At 44.5% G+C, this 13,191-nt stretch overlaps 1 protein-coding gene across 2 annotated transcripts in view; it reads left to right on the top strand.

Moving 5' to 3' along the window:
* The window catches only part of LOC137601551 (WD repeat-containing protein 26-like), a 35,796-nt gene extending 25,618 nt beyond the window's left edge, over positions 1–10,178 (top strand). Inside the window, exons 10-15 of one of the 2 annotated variants that reach the window (XR_011037066.1) lie at positions 1,780–1,925; positions 5,947–6,025; positions 7,403–7,532; positions 7,814–8,008; positions 8,736–9,797; positions 9,892–10,178. Coding sequence is in view for 1 of the 2 variants with exons in the window: in XM_068323782.1 (XP_068179883.1) it covers positions 1,780–1,925; positions 5,947–6,025; positions 7,403–7,532; positions 7,814–8,008; positions 8,736–8,758 (573 nt within the window). In the remaining variant the exon portion in view is untranslated. Of the gene's footprint in view, positions 1–1,779; positions 1,926–5,946; positions 6,026–7,402; positions 7,533–7,813; positions 8,009–8,735 lie in introns of both variants that reach the window. The other variant, XM_068323782.1, reaches the window with a different exon arrangement.
* The last annotated feature ends 3,013 nt before the right edge of the window (positions 10,179–13,191 follow it).

Below are 13,191 nucleotides of genomic sequence, written 5' to 3'. Positions count from 1 at the left end.
TTGTGATTTTCAAATGCAAAATGAGATTAACAAGCACACAACATGCAATACATAACATACTTCTACCATAACATTCATGACATTACATTCTAAAACGTCGTACAAGCAGGGCTTTGAACCAGAGTGTTTTGCCAGTCGTTTTGTTACGAACAGAAACAGAATTATAACGTTTCTGGTTTTACGTTCTACCCATGAACTGATGTCCCTGAACCGGTTAGAACAAAAAAATTAAGTTCCCGAACCGGTTACCTGCCTATTAAAATATAAATAGTGAGGGAGCTTCAGGACTTTTAAATTGGCATGTAAACAGCACTGATCCAGTTACGGGACAAAGGATGGAGAATCGGAGGAGACAGAGAAGCAGCGGCAGCTGATGATACAACAAAGATTGTGTGTCAGCGCTCACCGGGGAGTGAACACATGAAGCTGAGTGAAGCTTCTTCTGATCGCTCAGGAACAGAAAAAAAACACCGATAAATGTCTGGAGCGTCGGAGGAAGTCCACCGAAGGAGATTAAGTACTACAAAGCGCTGGCAGTACAGGGAGCTCTGCTCTGAACATGACTTCAACCAATCTAAATCCAGATTAACAGACTACAGTGTTTACCTGTTATGAACATAATCCAGATTAACAGACTGCAGTGTTTACCTGTTATGAACATAATCCAGATTAACAGACTGCAGTGTTTACCTGTTATGAACATAATCCAGATTAACAGACTGCAGTGTTTACCTGTTATGAACATAATCCAGATTAACAGACTACAGTGTTTACCTGTTATGAACATAATCCAGATTAATAGACTGCAGTGTTAACCTGTTAAGAACATAATCCAGATTAACAGACTGCAGTGTTTACCTGTTATGAACATAATCCAGATTAACAGACTGCAGTGTTTACCTGTTATGAATATAATCCAGATTGGGAGACTGTCTTTTCCTTGACTGCTGGCCATTTGCCTCGACTTCTCTCTGCTTTAATCACGCTTTGAGTGAATGACAGGAAGGGAAACGTGAGGTCAGATGTGTTATCCAAGAACAAAAAAGAACTGTATGAACCGGTTACCGTTGTTCTGTTCCAGAACATTTAAAACTATAAAGTTTCGTTTGTGTTCCTGGCAAAATAACAAAAGTTTCTGGTTTTCGTTCCCTGAACTGGTTCAAAGCCCTGCTCACAGGTACCAAAACATCTGTGTAAAGGGACCAAAGACCCTACGAGTACAAAAAACAACAATAAGTAAATAAATCACCAAACATTTGGCACAAACTTTCCACTGGGAGTTGTACTTTTATTTCTACTCATTATTGTCCTCAGATATTTGCACACATAGTGAGTAATTCTACAAAAACAGCGGTACTGGGAATAAATCTGAGTGTCAGGTTGGTACTGCAGAATGTGACTGGAAGACAGGAAAACACACAAAGTTACACAAAGTGAGTACTGTAGTCATCATGGATATGTTGGTGAAAAATTGTGTCCAAACTCCACAAGTTACTATTTCACGGTAACAGGATATGCAGTAAAAACGGACAACACACTAAATTGAGCTAATTTTTTAATTGTCTTGCGAAATGAGAATAGATGACTAGTCATGAAGTAATAAATGTTTATTGTTGTTCACACACAAAGCATGTTCACATCTATAAAACACTCATTTTGGATGGATTTTAACTCTGTCCATGTATTTTGTCAAACACAACACTATTCAAAGAAAATCCCAACCTGTCCTCCAGGCTGGGGGGGTCACGTGAATTCATTTAGTTCATCCCTGATTGGCAGGACTTGGATGGAAACCTGCTGGACTCGTGGGAAGGCGTCCGTGTGCAGTGCCTGTGGTGTCTCGGTGACGGTCGGACTGTCCTCGCATCAGACACACATCAACGCATTCGTGGATACAACTTTGAAGACCTGATGGACAGGAACATGTGAGTTCTCCTGACTGGGCTGCATTCGTCTTTTGGAGCTGGGAGTTCGTGAAATGCTGTGATTGGCTCAACAGAATTGTGTTGTTTTAACTCTGCTTAGAAAACAAACTTTTAAATTGGTGTTAGTTTTTGATGAAACATGTTGAGAGGGTTGGGTTTATAGCAGGAGAGAACCTGCTGAAGTGGAGATTGGAAGACCTTTTTTCACCGTTTCCCCCCATTATGTATAAACTACTGAAAGGCCTTAATGGAATGTTTCTTCATGTTAAGTATTCCATTCAAATCTGAATGTACTGTTGTGTTCAAAATAATATCACTAGCATGATAATTCACCGATTTTGTTAGAATTTCAACTTCTACACTGCAAGTACGTTCTAGTAAGGTTTGGTAAAGGTATAGAAAATCAGCAGACCCAACAGGAATGAGGTGCTGCTGAGTCAATTAGCGAGGTCGTTGATTCTGTGAGAAAAAGCAGGTGTTAAGCAGACGGCTCTGGTTTAAGGAACAAGGCAGCTGGTGCTGTGTGTTGGTCCTCCACAGCTAGAGAGAAACAGTTCATTCAAGACATCGGCACAGGAAGAGCATTCTGTGGTTAAGAAGTTAATAAATCAACCAGAGAGAAAGAAGACAGAAAGTCAACTTTTATTATCTCAGATGGGGAAATGATCTCTACACTCTTACATGTATATACGTATGTGTTAAACCATGCATACATGGTTCTGTACAGGCCCTGAACAAACACACTCTGGGGGCCTGTAGGAATGCAATTAGTACAACAACAGCAAACAGGATAGGGGGGGCAGAATGACGGCAGGGTGTGCCCCAAATGAGCAGCTTGTAATGGGGACGGCGCCTTGCTCAAGGGCGCCTCGGCAGTGGCTGGGAGATGAGCTGACACCTCCCACTGTCAGCTAACAGTCCGAGGAACCCTGGGCAGGAGCGGGAATCGAACCGCCGATCTCTGATCTTGAGGCATCGCTCCACCGCTGAGACACTGCCGCCCCATTCAATCAATCAACCTTTATTTATAAAGCGCTTAATCACATCAACAGACATTTCAAAGCGCTTTAACAGACAGACAAACCCAACAGAACCCTTCAGAGCATCAGAGGCTGTGGCAGGAAAAACTCCCTCATTTAGGAAGAAACTCTGGGCAGGACCCAGACTCTGGAGGGGGGTCATCCGCCTTGACCGGTTGGGTGGGAAAGGAAGTACTGGGGATAGAGAAGAGCAAGAGAGAGAGTCAGATAGGACCGATAGGATTTGCAGTCCAGATTGTGCCGTAGTTGCTGAAGTGGGGCAGGGGTGTCCAGGCCTTTGGATGTCCTCTCTTCCATGCTTGTTCCCCACCTGTTGAGCAGAAGCACAAAGACAGCGGCAGTATCTTTCAAGCAAAAAGTCGAATTTAGTATTAGAAGGAAAAACAAAGATAGAGAAGTAACAGAGGCTCCTGAAGTAATTAAAATAACTCCGTTTAACGGGAGAGAAAGTACCCCCAGCAGTCCAGACCGATAGCAGCTTGTCCAGTAGAATGTAGTGTTTTTAATTTTTTTAAATTTAATTTTATTTTATGGATGGATGGATGGACAGATACTTCTGTAATCCCCGAAGGGAAATTTAGAGCAGACTCTAGTTTCTCCAAGCACATGCATGTATATTAGTACATACAGGCCCTTGTAACACACACACACACACACACACACACACACACACACACACACACACACACACACACACACACACACACACAAAAGGGGACCTGTACACATGCATGGGGGGGTAGAGCGGCGGGCAGCTCCTGCTTGGTGCGCCCCAAATGAGCAACTTGTAAGGGGGACGGCGCCTTGCTCAAGGGCGCCTCGGCAGAGCTTGGGAGGTGAACTGACACCTCCCACTGTCAGCCCACGCTCCATGTGGCTGGGTGGGAGCGGGAATCCAACTGCCGATTTGGAACATTGGACGACCCGCTCTACAGCTGAGACACTGCCCCCCCCCCCAAATATACAGTGTATGGACACGGGGAGAACATTAAAACTCCGCACAAAGTGGGACACGAACCAGGATCCACCTTGCTGACAGGCTCTATCAAAGGGGAGGGTTTTTAGTCTACTTTAAATAAGCTAAGGGTGCCCCCCCCCCCCCCCTGGACCGAGGCTGGGAGGTCGTTCCAGAGTAGAGGGGCAGATAGCTGAAGCTTCTGCCTCCTGTTCTACTCTTAAAAACCCGACGGGTCACCAGAAATCCTGCCTCCTCTGATCGAAGGGCCCTGGGGGGGGTGTGGGGGGGGTCATAGACTTGAATCAGATCTCCATGTCAGACGGAGCCTTACAGTGGAGAGCTTCATGTGATCATGAGGAGTTTGAATTGTATTCTATGATGAATCTGGAGCCGATGAAGTGACGCTAGGACAGGAGAGATGTGTTCTCTCCTCCAGCTGCATTCTGAACTAACTGTAGAGTCCTAATAGAGGAGCTAGGACAGCCCATAATAAGGAATTGCAGAAATCCAATCTAGAAGTAACAAAGGCATGAATGGTTTTCTCTGCGTCTTTAAAGGATAATAAATCTCTAACTTTATTAATATTTCTCCAGTGAACGAAGTCTGTCTGGGATACAGACTGATGAGAACCAGAGGACAGATGTTGATCAGAAATCACTCCCAGGTTCCTGACTTCACTGGTGGAGAATAGATCAATGCTGTCTAAGAGAATTACAATGTTAGAGAGATCATCTCTGAGATGCTTCAGCCCTTAACATGACGGGGAAAACCTATAATGAAGTGTAAAAAATGATAGACTGTTCAGCTTAAATGTTATAAAATTCTCTAAAATGGCGGCCTAAACCAGAAAGGCAAGGAAGGAAAAGAATAAAGATTATTGGAATCGATCAAAGAACAATCAGAATGGCAAGGGCTCATCCAACGATCATCTCAAGGGGGATCAGAGAAGACCTGAGGTGGTCTCTGAGTCCTGTAACAATCAGCCCCCGCAGAGTCCCATTGTTAAAAAACACCGGTGCTGATACAATTAGCCAAAGAACACATTGACTGGCCTAAAAACAAATGGAGCACTATTTAGTGGACTAGTGAGAGTCAGATGATACTTGTGGAGGTGGCTCTAAGGACCATAGACGACCTGCAAACACTGAATTCAAGCCACAGCACACAGCGAATATGGTGAAGCGTGTGCAAGCATCACGAAACGGGGATGTTTCTCGTACCGTGGAGTTGGTTCTGTTTATCACACACCAGGGATCATTTGGGAGGTCCTGTTGCCCTGTTGCCCTATGCTGGAGAAGAGACACCCTTGAAATGGGTGTTGCAACAAGACAATGACCCTAAACACCAGCAGTAATCACTAGTCCAGACAAAGTTGATGTAATGGGGTGGCCAGCACAATCCCTGGAGCTTAATCCCATAGATAATTCATCAGTTAATTTATCAGTTATCAGAAACCATGGTTATGACACTAAATATTAGTTTAAGATTCTCAGGAAAGTTGCATCTTCCAGCATTTCTTAGTTTAAATTTTTGAGTTTGTAATTAAAGATGAGAACGCTGCTATTTTTTTGAACATATTTCTTGACGTTCTGTAAAATATTATTAAATTCAATGACTTTTTCCACCAGAAATAGAAGATGCAGTGTCTGCAGTGCATTTGTGTGCATTAAAATAAAATGTATTTGAAGCTTTTTGAGGTTTACTCACCTTCTTAACACACTGGTATTATTATGAACACAAGTGCACCCAAATAAAGTCATGAATTTCATTCTTGTTTTTTGAACACAGAAACAATGTAATTTGGTACTATTTTATCAGTTATAAATAGGAGACTGATTACCATGACAGTAGGACCATGTATCATGGGAGAAAGCAGATTATCAATGTGATTCCAGATCCTTAGAGCAGGTTTTCATGGTAATTCAGTTGGAAATGTAACCTTTAGTTTCTTTGTAATATCAAAATGTTGTTTTGGAAGATGCCTCAATCATTACGTATGACTATAGATGATGTCTCATTGCAGAGTACAAGAGGACCACCCCATCATGTCTTTCACTGTCTCCAAGAGTGGAAGACTTGCTCTGCTCAATGTTGCTACACAGGTGAGCAGTTCAGTACCCCAGAATTCAACCTTCAAGACTTTAAAACAGAGAAAGGAACTTGTTAATTCCATTTATGTAGAAATATCATTTATACAACTTTTTTTTACAAAGTAGTGCACGTCTTTATATTCTCACTTGGTAATGACTGAGCCTTTGAATACTGCCAGTTTCTGAATATCACCTGCTATTAATAAACCAATGAACCTGCAGTGTTCCTGCCGGTATTTTTGGAGTACAGTAGTGAATATATTGGTAGAAGGATGCTGAGTTCTGAACTGCCAGGCAGGAGGCCTAGAGGAAGACCAAAGAGGAGGTTTATGGATGTAGTGAAAGAGGACATGAAGGTAGTTGGTGTGAGAGAAGAGGATGAGAAGACAGGGTTAGATGGAGGACAGTGATTGGCTGTGGAGACCCTGAAGGGAGAAGCCCAGAGGACAAGAAGTTTTCCCTCGTTCCTCACGGTTAATGTGTTCCAGGATCCACACGCAATTAATGAATTCTGCGATAGAGCTACAAACTACTTATTTTATTGTTTACGGTGATGTAAACGTTTCTGACCCCCTCCCCCCCATACTGATATTAAACCACCTTCTGTCTGTATCACCTTTAAAACACTCTGATAGACTGTTTAAAGCACTTTTGTGTCTCACAGAAGTCAGAGACTTACAGAACGTAGAACACTTCAGGATGCCGTCAGCCAATAGAATGCGCGTACGGTATCATGTGACTGCATACAAAAAATCTACGATGAGGTGAAGTCTCGAGTGTTGATGCACGGATGAGCGAGGGCGCACTGTACTCCACAGCATTTCCAGTCTCTGGTCACAGCTTGAACCATGAAATCTTCTTTGCCTCGTCTCAAATGGGGTCGGTTCAGTGGGTAGCTCTGTTCTCTCGCAGCATACAAACTCTGTTCTCCCAGCGCCTGCATGGGTTCTCTCCGGTCCTCCGTCTTCCTCCCACCTCCAGAAGCATGCCGTGTAGGTGGATTGGTCGCCTCCAAATTGTCTGTTGGTATCAGTGGTTGTTTGTCTTTTTTGCGGCTGTGCGATGCGCCGGAGCATCTCCCCGCCTCACGCCCGTAAGTCCACTGGGGTGGGCTCCAGCAAGTCCTGTGACCTGTGAAAGCAGAGGTTTGGAAAATGAATGAATGAATGAATGAATGAATGAATGAATGAATGAATGAATGAATGAATGAATGAATGAATGAATTCGCTTATCACACTCAATGTGATTGATTGAATTCTAGACAATTTCCTGACTTTTTCAGACTCAGGTTTGAGGTTTCTTCTCATTTTAACCTCAACTAGTTGCTTTTGTTGCAGATCAGCTCGGCGTGTAGCATTCATTAATGAAACACTACTGGTTTATTTCTAGGGAGTGCACCTATGGGACCTGCAGGACCGGGTCTTGGTGAGGAAGTACCAAGGGGTGACCCAGGGCTTCTACACTATCCACTCCTGCTTCGGAGGGCACAATGAAGACTTCATCGCAAGTGGCAGTGAGGGTAAGACATTTTTCTGTTCTGTAGAATGTTGACAGGTACACAAAAAACTATCAAACAAGTAGTTTAGTGAAAGAGGTTTGAGACAGTTAACCAAATAAAAATCACAAATGGCTCTCGGCAAGACCAGCAGCACCATTTCCTTTGGAACGGAATAAGAGATGGCTCTGATTGGATGAGTGCCATGCTTAAGAGACCAGGCTGTTGAACACAAAAGCTTGTACTGTAGATCATTTCAATGGAGCCATGAGTTGGTACAGCTCAGGTGTTCTTTCTCTTGACAGACCACAAAGTCTACATCTGGCACCGGCGTGGTGAACTCCCCATTGCAGAGCTCACTGGACACACCCGCACAGTTAACTGTGTGAGTTGGAACCCTGTCCTACCTGGACTGTTGGCCAGCGCATCTGATGATGGAACTGTTAGAATCTGGGGGCCAGCACCCTTTCTGGATGTCCAGGATGCAGAAGGACTCAGTGGTACGAGCATGAAAACCGCTCTGTCTTTTTCCAAAGCTGTTTAAATCAATCCACTGGACATTAAGAAAGTTTCTCCTCTCATCCAAGAGGCTTCTTCAGTTCTGGTGGTGTCTGGTCTGGTCCCAGCTTATTAACCCTACGGGGTGTGGTCAGTGCTATTCATATTCCAACGACCGTAGTTGAAACCCGTCTGGCTCCTCAACTATGGTTGCAATTGTCAGAAATGAATTAAAGGCCCCATACTATGTATGTGACATGATGCTAAAGGTAACCAGTGTGGTGATGTCATATTAATTGTTTACTCATTCTCTCAGCATATAAGAGGCCAAAGAGGATTTTTTGGGGGAAGGCAAAGACTCACAAATGTCTGTATACACACTAGCTCCACTTTGTACGTCTCTTCTTACTTGGCCAGTAGCATGCTGGCAGTGTGGCACATGAATTTAACACCTGCCCTGAATCATAAATAGTATAACAAGGATATCAGAAAAAGTTATCTCCAAAATGATAACGCCACATTTTGGATTTTAGTGTTTGTTAACATAGCTAAACAGCCCAGACAGACATAAACAAAAGAAAAGTAGTTTCTGTCCACTGCTGACACAAAGAAACACCAGTGGTTTATTTCCTAGTGGGCTGAGTGGGATGCATGACGGGGTGTCTGAGTTTGCAGGCAAAACCTGACGATGATGATGTTGACAGAGCTGTGTCTTTTTTCCTGTACTAGAATGTTGCAGCATGGACAGCTGATGCTCTGCTGCTGCTTTGAACCTGAGGAGCATTAGAACTCTACTTGAACAGAAGCGGTGAAAACTTTGATTGGACATCTGCTTCCTAGAGGAGTGCCCATGGGTACTGTGTCAGGATATCGCAACATAGAGAAGTCAGGCTTGAGAGCAGTCAGCCACATGAACTTGGGTTCCGTGACCACCTCCTTGCCTCCTCCATAACGCCATCCCTTCAGCAACATCAGGACCACCTACGTGTTTTTATTTTTCATTGATTTTTCAGTGTATTGATGAGTGTGGTTTGGCTGGACTGTGCTGTGGAGGTGTCTGTGAAAGGTGTGGTTTTTGTTGTTATCAGTCTGATAACAGAGCTGCTCTCTCTCTGTCATCCTTTTAGAGATTTTACCAACAGGAAGTTTGAAGAGTATGTTTGACATGAACATTTATGTCATCCTGTCTTTAAGCAGGATAAATTCTTACCCAGTTTTAGCCAAAAAAGGCTGATGTTTCAGATGATTGCACAGGACACTGTATTTAAAGCCCAACACTGGCAGAATGCCCTGCTCTCTGTGATGAAGTGGTTTCTTTTGCATACAGCAGCTGATGGATGGCGAGATACCCTTTATTTTCGTTTCATCTCTGCTGTGGTTAGAATTGTTTGCTTGTAATTTTGTTTCTATTACAACTGTCGTCATTTCTTTCTGCACGCATTCTACTATCTTTATGTGAATTTCTTGTACTTTCCTTTGTTATACTGTAAGTTATTTTTTAATTTACCACAAGTTGAGGAACAGGGACTTGTCTATCAGTGCTCTCTGGCCCAAATTTCATTTTTGTACACAAATACAAAACCACGTAGGAACCAAGTAGGAACTGTTTCTACCACTTTCCACAGTTGTAGAAGTAGATTTACAGTAGATTGATCCACCTTTTCTGTTTCCATTCATACCACCCATTTGAACAATTACTGTACAAACAACTCATCTGTATACATGGCTCTCACAGGCTTTTTTCACATCTCTTTGCAAGGACCTATAAACCTCTGAGACAATAAACAACAGGTATTCATTTGATAAATGTTGTTTTCCAGTCACATTATTCAAAATAATAATAATGTTATATATCTGACCTATCCATTTTCATTTATTTTTCAAGGATTAGGTTGCGGTGGAAGCAAGGTTGTCATGGTTTTGCAGACATCATTCTGTCCACTTTGTTGTTTCCACATTTGAGGAGATGATGATGCTTCCAACCCACCTCCCACAATGGTCCAACAACTGCGTTACTGAGTTAGCCACTCCCAATAGTGTTCTCATTTTAACTTCAGTTTTCACGTCTTTTGTGAACAAGATATTGAGATATTTAAACTTTTTTTGGATGTTATATTACAGAAATGTGTGAGATATATTTAAAAAAAATCCCACACCCTATGTTCTGTCCTTGTGAACTACAATCTTTCTTTAGTTCTTCTTGTATGGATAACATTAAAGTTGGACTACTTATAAAAAAAGCTGTTCCTCTGGTTGTGTGTCGGTTGTCACCAGTGTGCCTACGGGCCTCAGGTTGGGGTTGACGCCGCCGTCCTGTACGTCCTCCACTGCGCTGACCCACCTGGATGTCGGGGCTCTTCTTCACCTTCTCAAGCACCTTCAACACCATCCAGCCCCCGGTCCTGCAGGAGAAACTAGCATCTGTGGCTGTGGACCCCAGCCATGTGAGCTGGATCACCGACTACCTGACCGACAGACCCCAGTACATCCGTATGGGGGACAGGCGCTCCTCAAGGAACTGTGCTCTCCCCCCTTCTCTTCACCCTCTACACCACGGACTTCCATCATAACTCGGATACATTCTACATGCAGAAATTTTCGGATGACGTGATTGTGGCATGTATCAGGGAGGGTGACGAAGGGGAGTACAGGAAAGAGGGGGCGGACTTTGTGGAGTGGTGTCAGAAAAATGGGCTCCAGTTGAATATCTCCAAGACCAAGGAGATGGTCCTGGATATCCTGGGGACACCCCCCTCTCCACAGCCAGTGGTCAGTGAAGGCAAAGAGGTGGAGGTGGTACAAATACCTGGGACTGCAGCTGGAGAAGCTTCTTCATTGTCAGGCTGCTGTCCCTAAACCCCTCCACAGACAGACTGAGGACCTGCTTTGTGCCCCGTGTCATTAGAGGGTGCAATGAGGGTACAGTAATCCCTCGATTATTCACACTTCAAGATGCACAGCTTCACTACTTGGATTTTTATTAGGTAGTCATGTGAAGTGAAGGAGTTTAAGTATCTCGGGGTCCTGTTCACGAGTGAGGGAACAATGGAGCGTGAGATTGGACGGAGAATTGGGGCAGCAGGAGCGGTATTGCAGTCGCTTTACCGCACTGTTGTCACAAAGAGGGAGCTAAGCCGAGAGGCAAAGCTCTCCATCTACCGTTCAATCTTCGTTCCTACCCTCACCTATGGTCATGAGCGATGGGTCATGACCCAAAGAACCAGATCACGGATACAAGCGGCTGAAATGATCTTTCTCAGGCAGATAGCTGGTGTCTCCCTTAGAGATAAGGTAGAAACACTGCTGTTCACGAGGGGCTCAGAGTAGAGCTGCTGCTCCTTCACGTTGAAAGGAGTCAGTTGAGGTGGTTTGGGCATCTGGTGCGGATGCCTCCGGGACACCTCCCTAGGGAGGTGTTTGGCACGTCCAGCTGGGAGGAGACCTCGAGGCAGACCCAGGACCAGGTGGAGGGATTATATCTCAACACTGGCCTGGGAACGCCTTGGGACCCCCCAGTCAGAGCTGGTGGATGTGGGGGGAAAGGGAAGTTTGGGGCTCCCTGTTGAAGCTGCTACCCCCGCGACCCGACTACGGATAAGCAGTGGAAGATGGATGGATGGATGGATGGATAGTCATGTGATACTGTATGTGTATGCTATTAGCTGACAGCATCTGTTTTAAAGAAACTCTTTTCTTGAATACAAAAGTGTTTTAAACAGTCTATCAGAGTGTTTTAAAGGTAATACAGATAGAAGGTGGTTTAACATCAGTATGGGGGGGGGGGTTTCAGAAACGTTTAAATAACCCTAAATAACAAAATAAATAGTTTGTCGCTGTATCGTGGGATTTTGTTTTCCACAGGTGGTCCTGGAACACATTAACCACGAGTGCCGAGGGATCACTGTATCAGGAAGAGGAAGGGTGGGGTCAGTTAGGTCATCCACCTGCGGCTGAATGTGGGGAAATCAATGGTCTGGAGATCTGTTGGGTGGTAGCTGGGTGTCGTGGTGGTTCATCTTATGTATGATGAACGTCCCTGCCCACTGTGTGGGCGTGTAGCTTGGGATCCTGAATCTGAACGTATTTATACTGTATTTATAATGCGAAGGAGGCAAATTGCTGTGTTGGTTTTTTTAGCTGTTACAGGTCTAATTCTGTGTTATAACTATTCTTGTGTATTCTGTGTATTGTGTCCTGTGTATTCTTGTGTATAACTATGTGACTGAGTGTAAGCAGAGGTGAATAATTTCCCTTTGGGATCATTAAAGTATTCATTCATTCATTCCCAACACTTGGCTTTCCTACCATGTCTAGCACTCACCTCCAACCCGATTGGTTCCAACAGGATGGCATCGTGAACATGGCATAGTACAAAACCAATGGCATCAGCTGATTGATCCAGATTTGGTGAGTTTTTGGTGCAGCAGTCGCCAATCCCACCTATCACCTTCCAGTGTCTACCCGGAAGGTGAAAGGGGACACACTGGTCCGGAACACACACACACACACACACACACACACACACACACACACACACACACACACACACACACACACACACACACACACACACACACACACACACACACACACACATAGTGGGCGACAATAGCTCAGTCCACCAGGTCTTGGACAAAAACCCACCCTTTTGAGTGTGAGCTGGCAGTGGGAGGTACCAGTTCACTTCTTGAGCACTGCTGAGGTGCTGTTAAGCAAGGCACTGCCCCTCCCACAAGCTGCTCATTGGGGCTGCCCGCCGCTCTACCTCTCACTGTACATGTTGCATGCCTACAGGCCCTTTGTGTGTGTTTCGGGGGCCTGTACACACATACATGCATCTTCATAAGGCTTGTCAGCAAACAAACTGCTCTCTCTTGGTAGAGGCTGTATTGACTGTGGACTTGATTAAACACAGCGGACCCACAGCCATCACTGACTGTGGACACTTCACCCTGGAATTCAAGCAGCTTGGCGTCTGCGTCTCTACACTTCCTCCAGGACTTTGATTTCAGATGGAAATTTAAGTTACTCTCATCAGGAAAGAGGACTCTGGCCCATTGCTCTGTGGTCTGGTTTTGCTTCTCCTTGGCCCACATGAGACTCTTCTGCTCCCGTCTCTGGTTCAGGAGTGACGAAACACCAGGAATATGACACCTGTAATCCATTTCTTGGATGCATGTGTGGA

This window comes from Antennarius striatus, chromosome 9 (genome assembly GCF_040054535.1).
Source record: "Antennarius striatus isolate MH-2024 chromosome 9, ASM4005453v1, whole genome shotgun sequence".
Taxonomy (NCBI): domain Eukaryota; kingdom Metazoa; phylum Chordata; class Actinopteri; order Lophiiformes; family Antennariidae; genus Antennarius; species Antennarius striatus.
The sequence above is the reverse complement of the archived record's forward strand: the minus strand, read 5'-3'. Positions and strand labels throughout refer to the sequence as shown.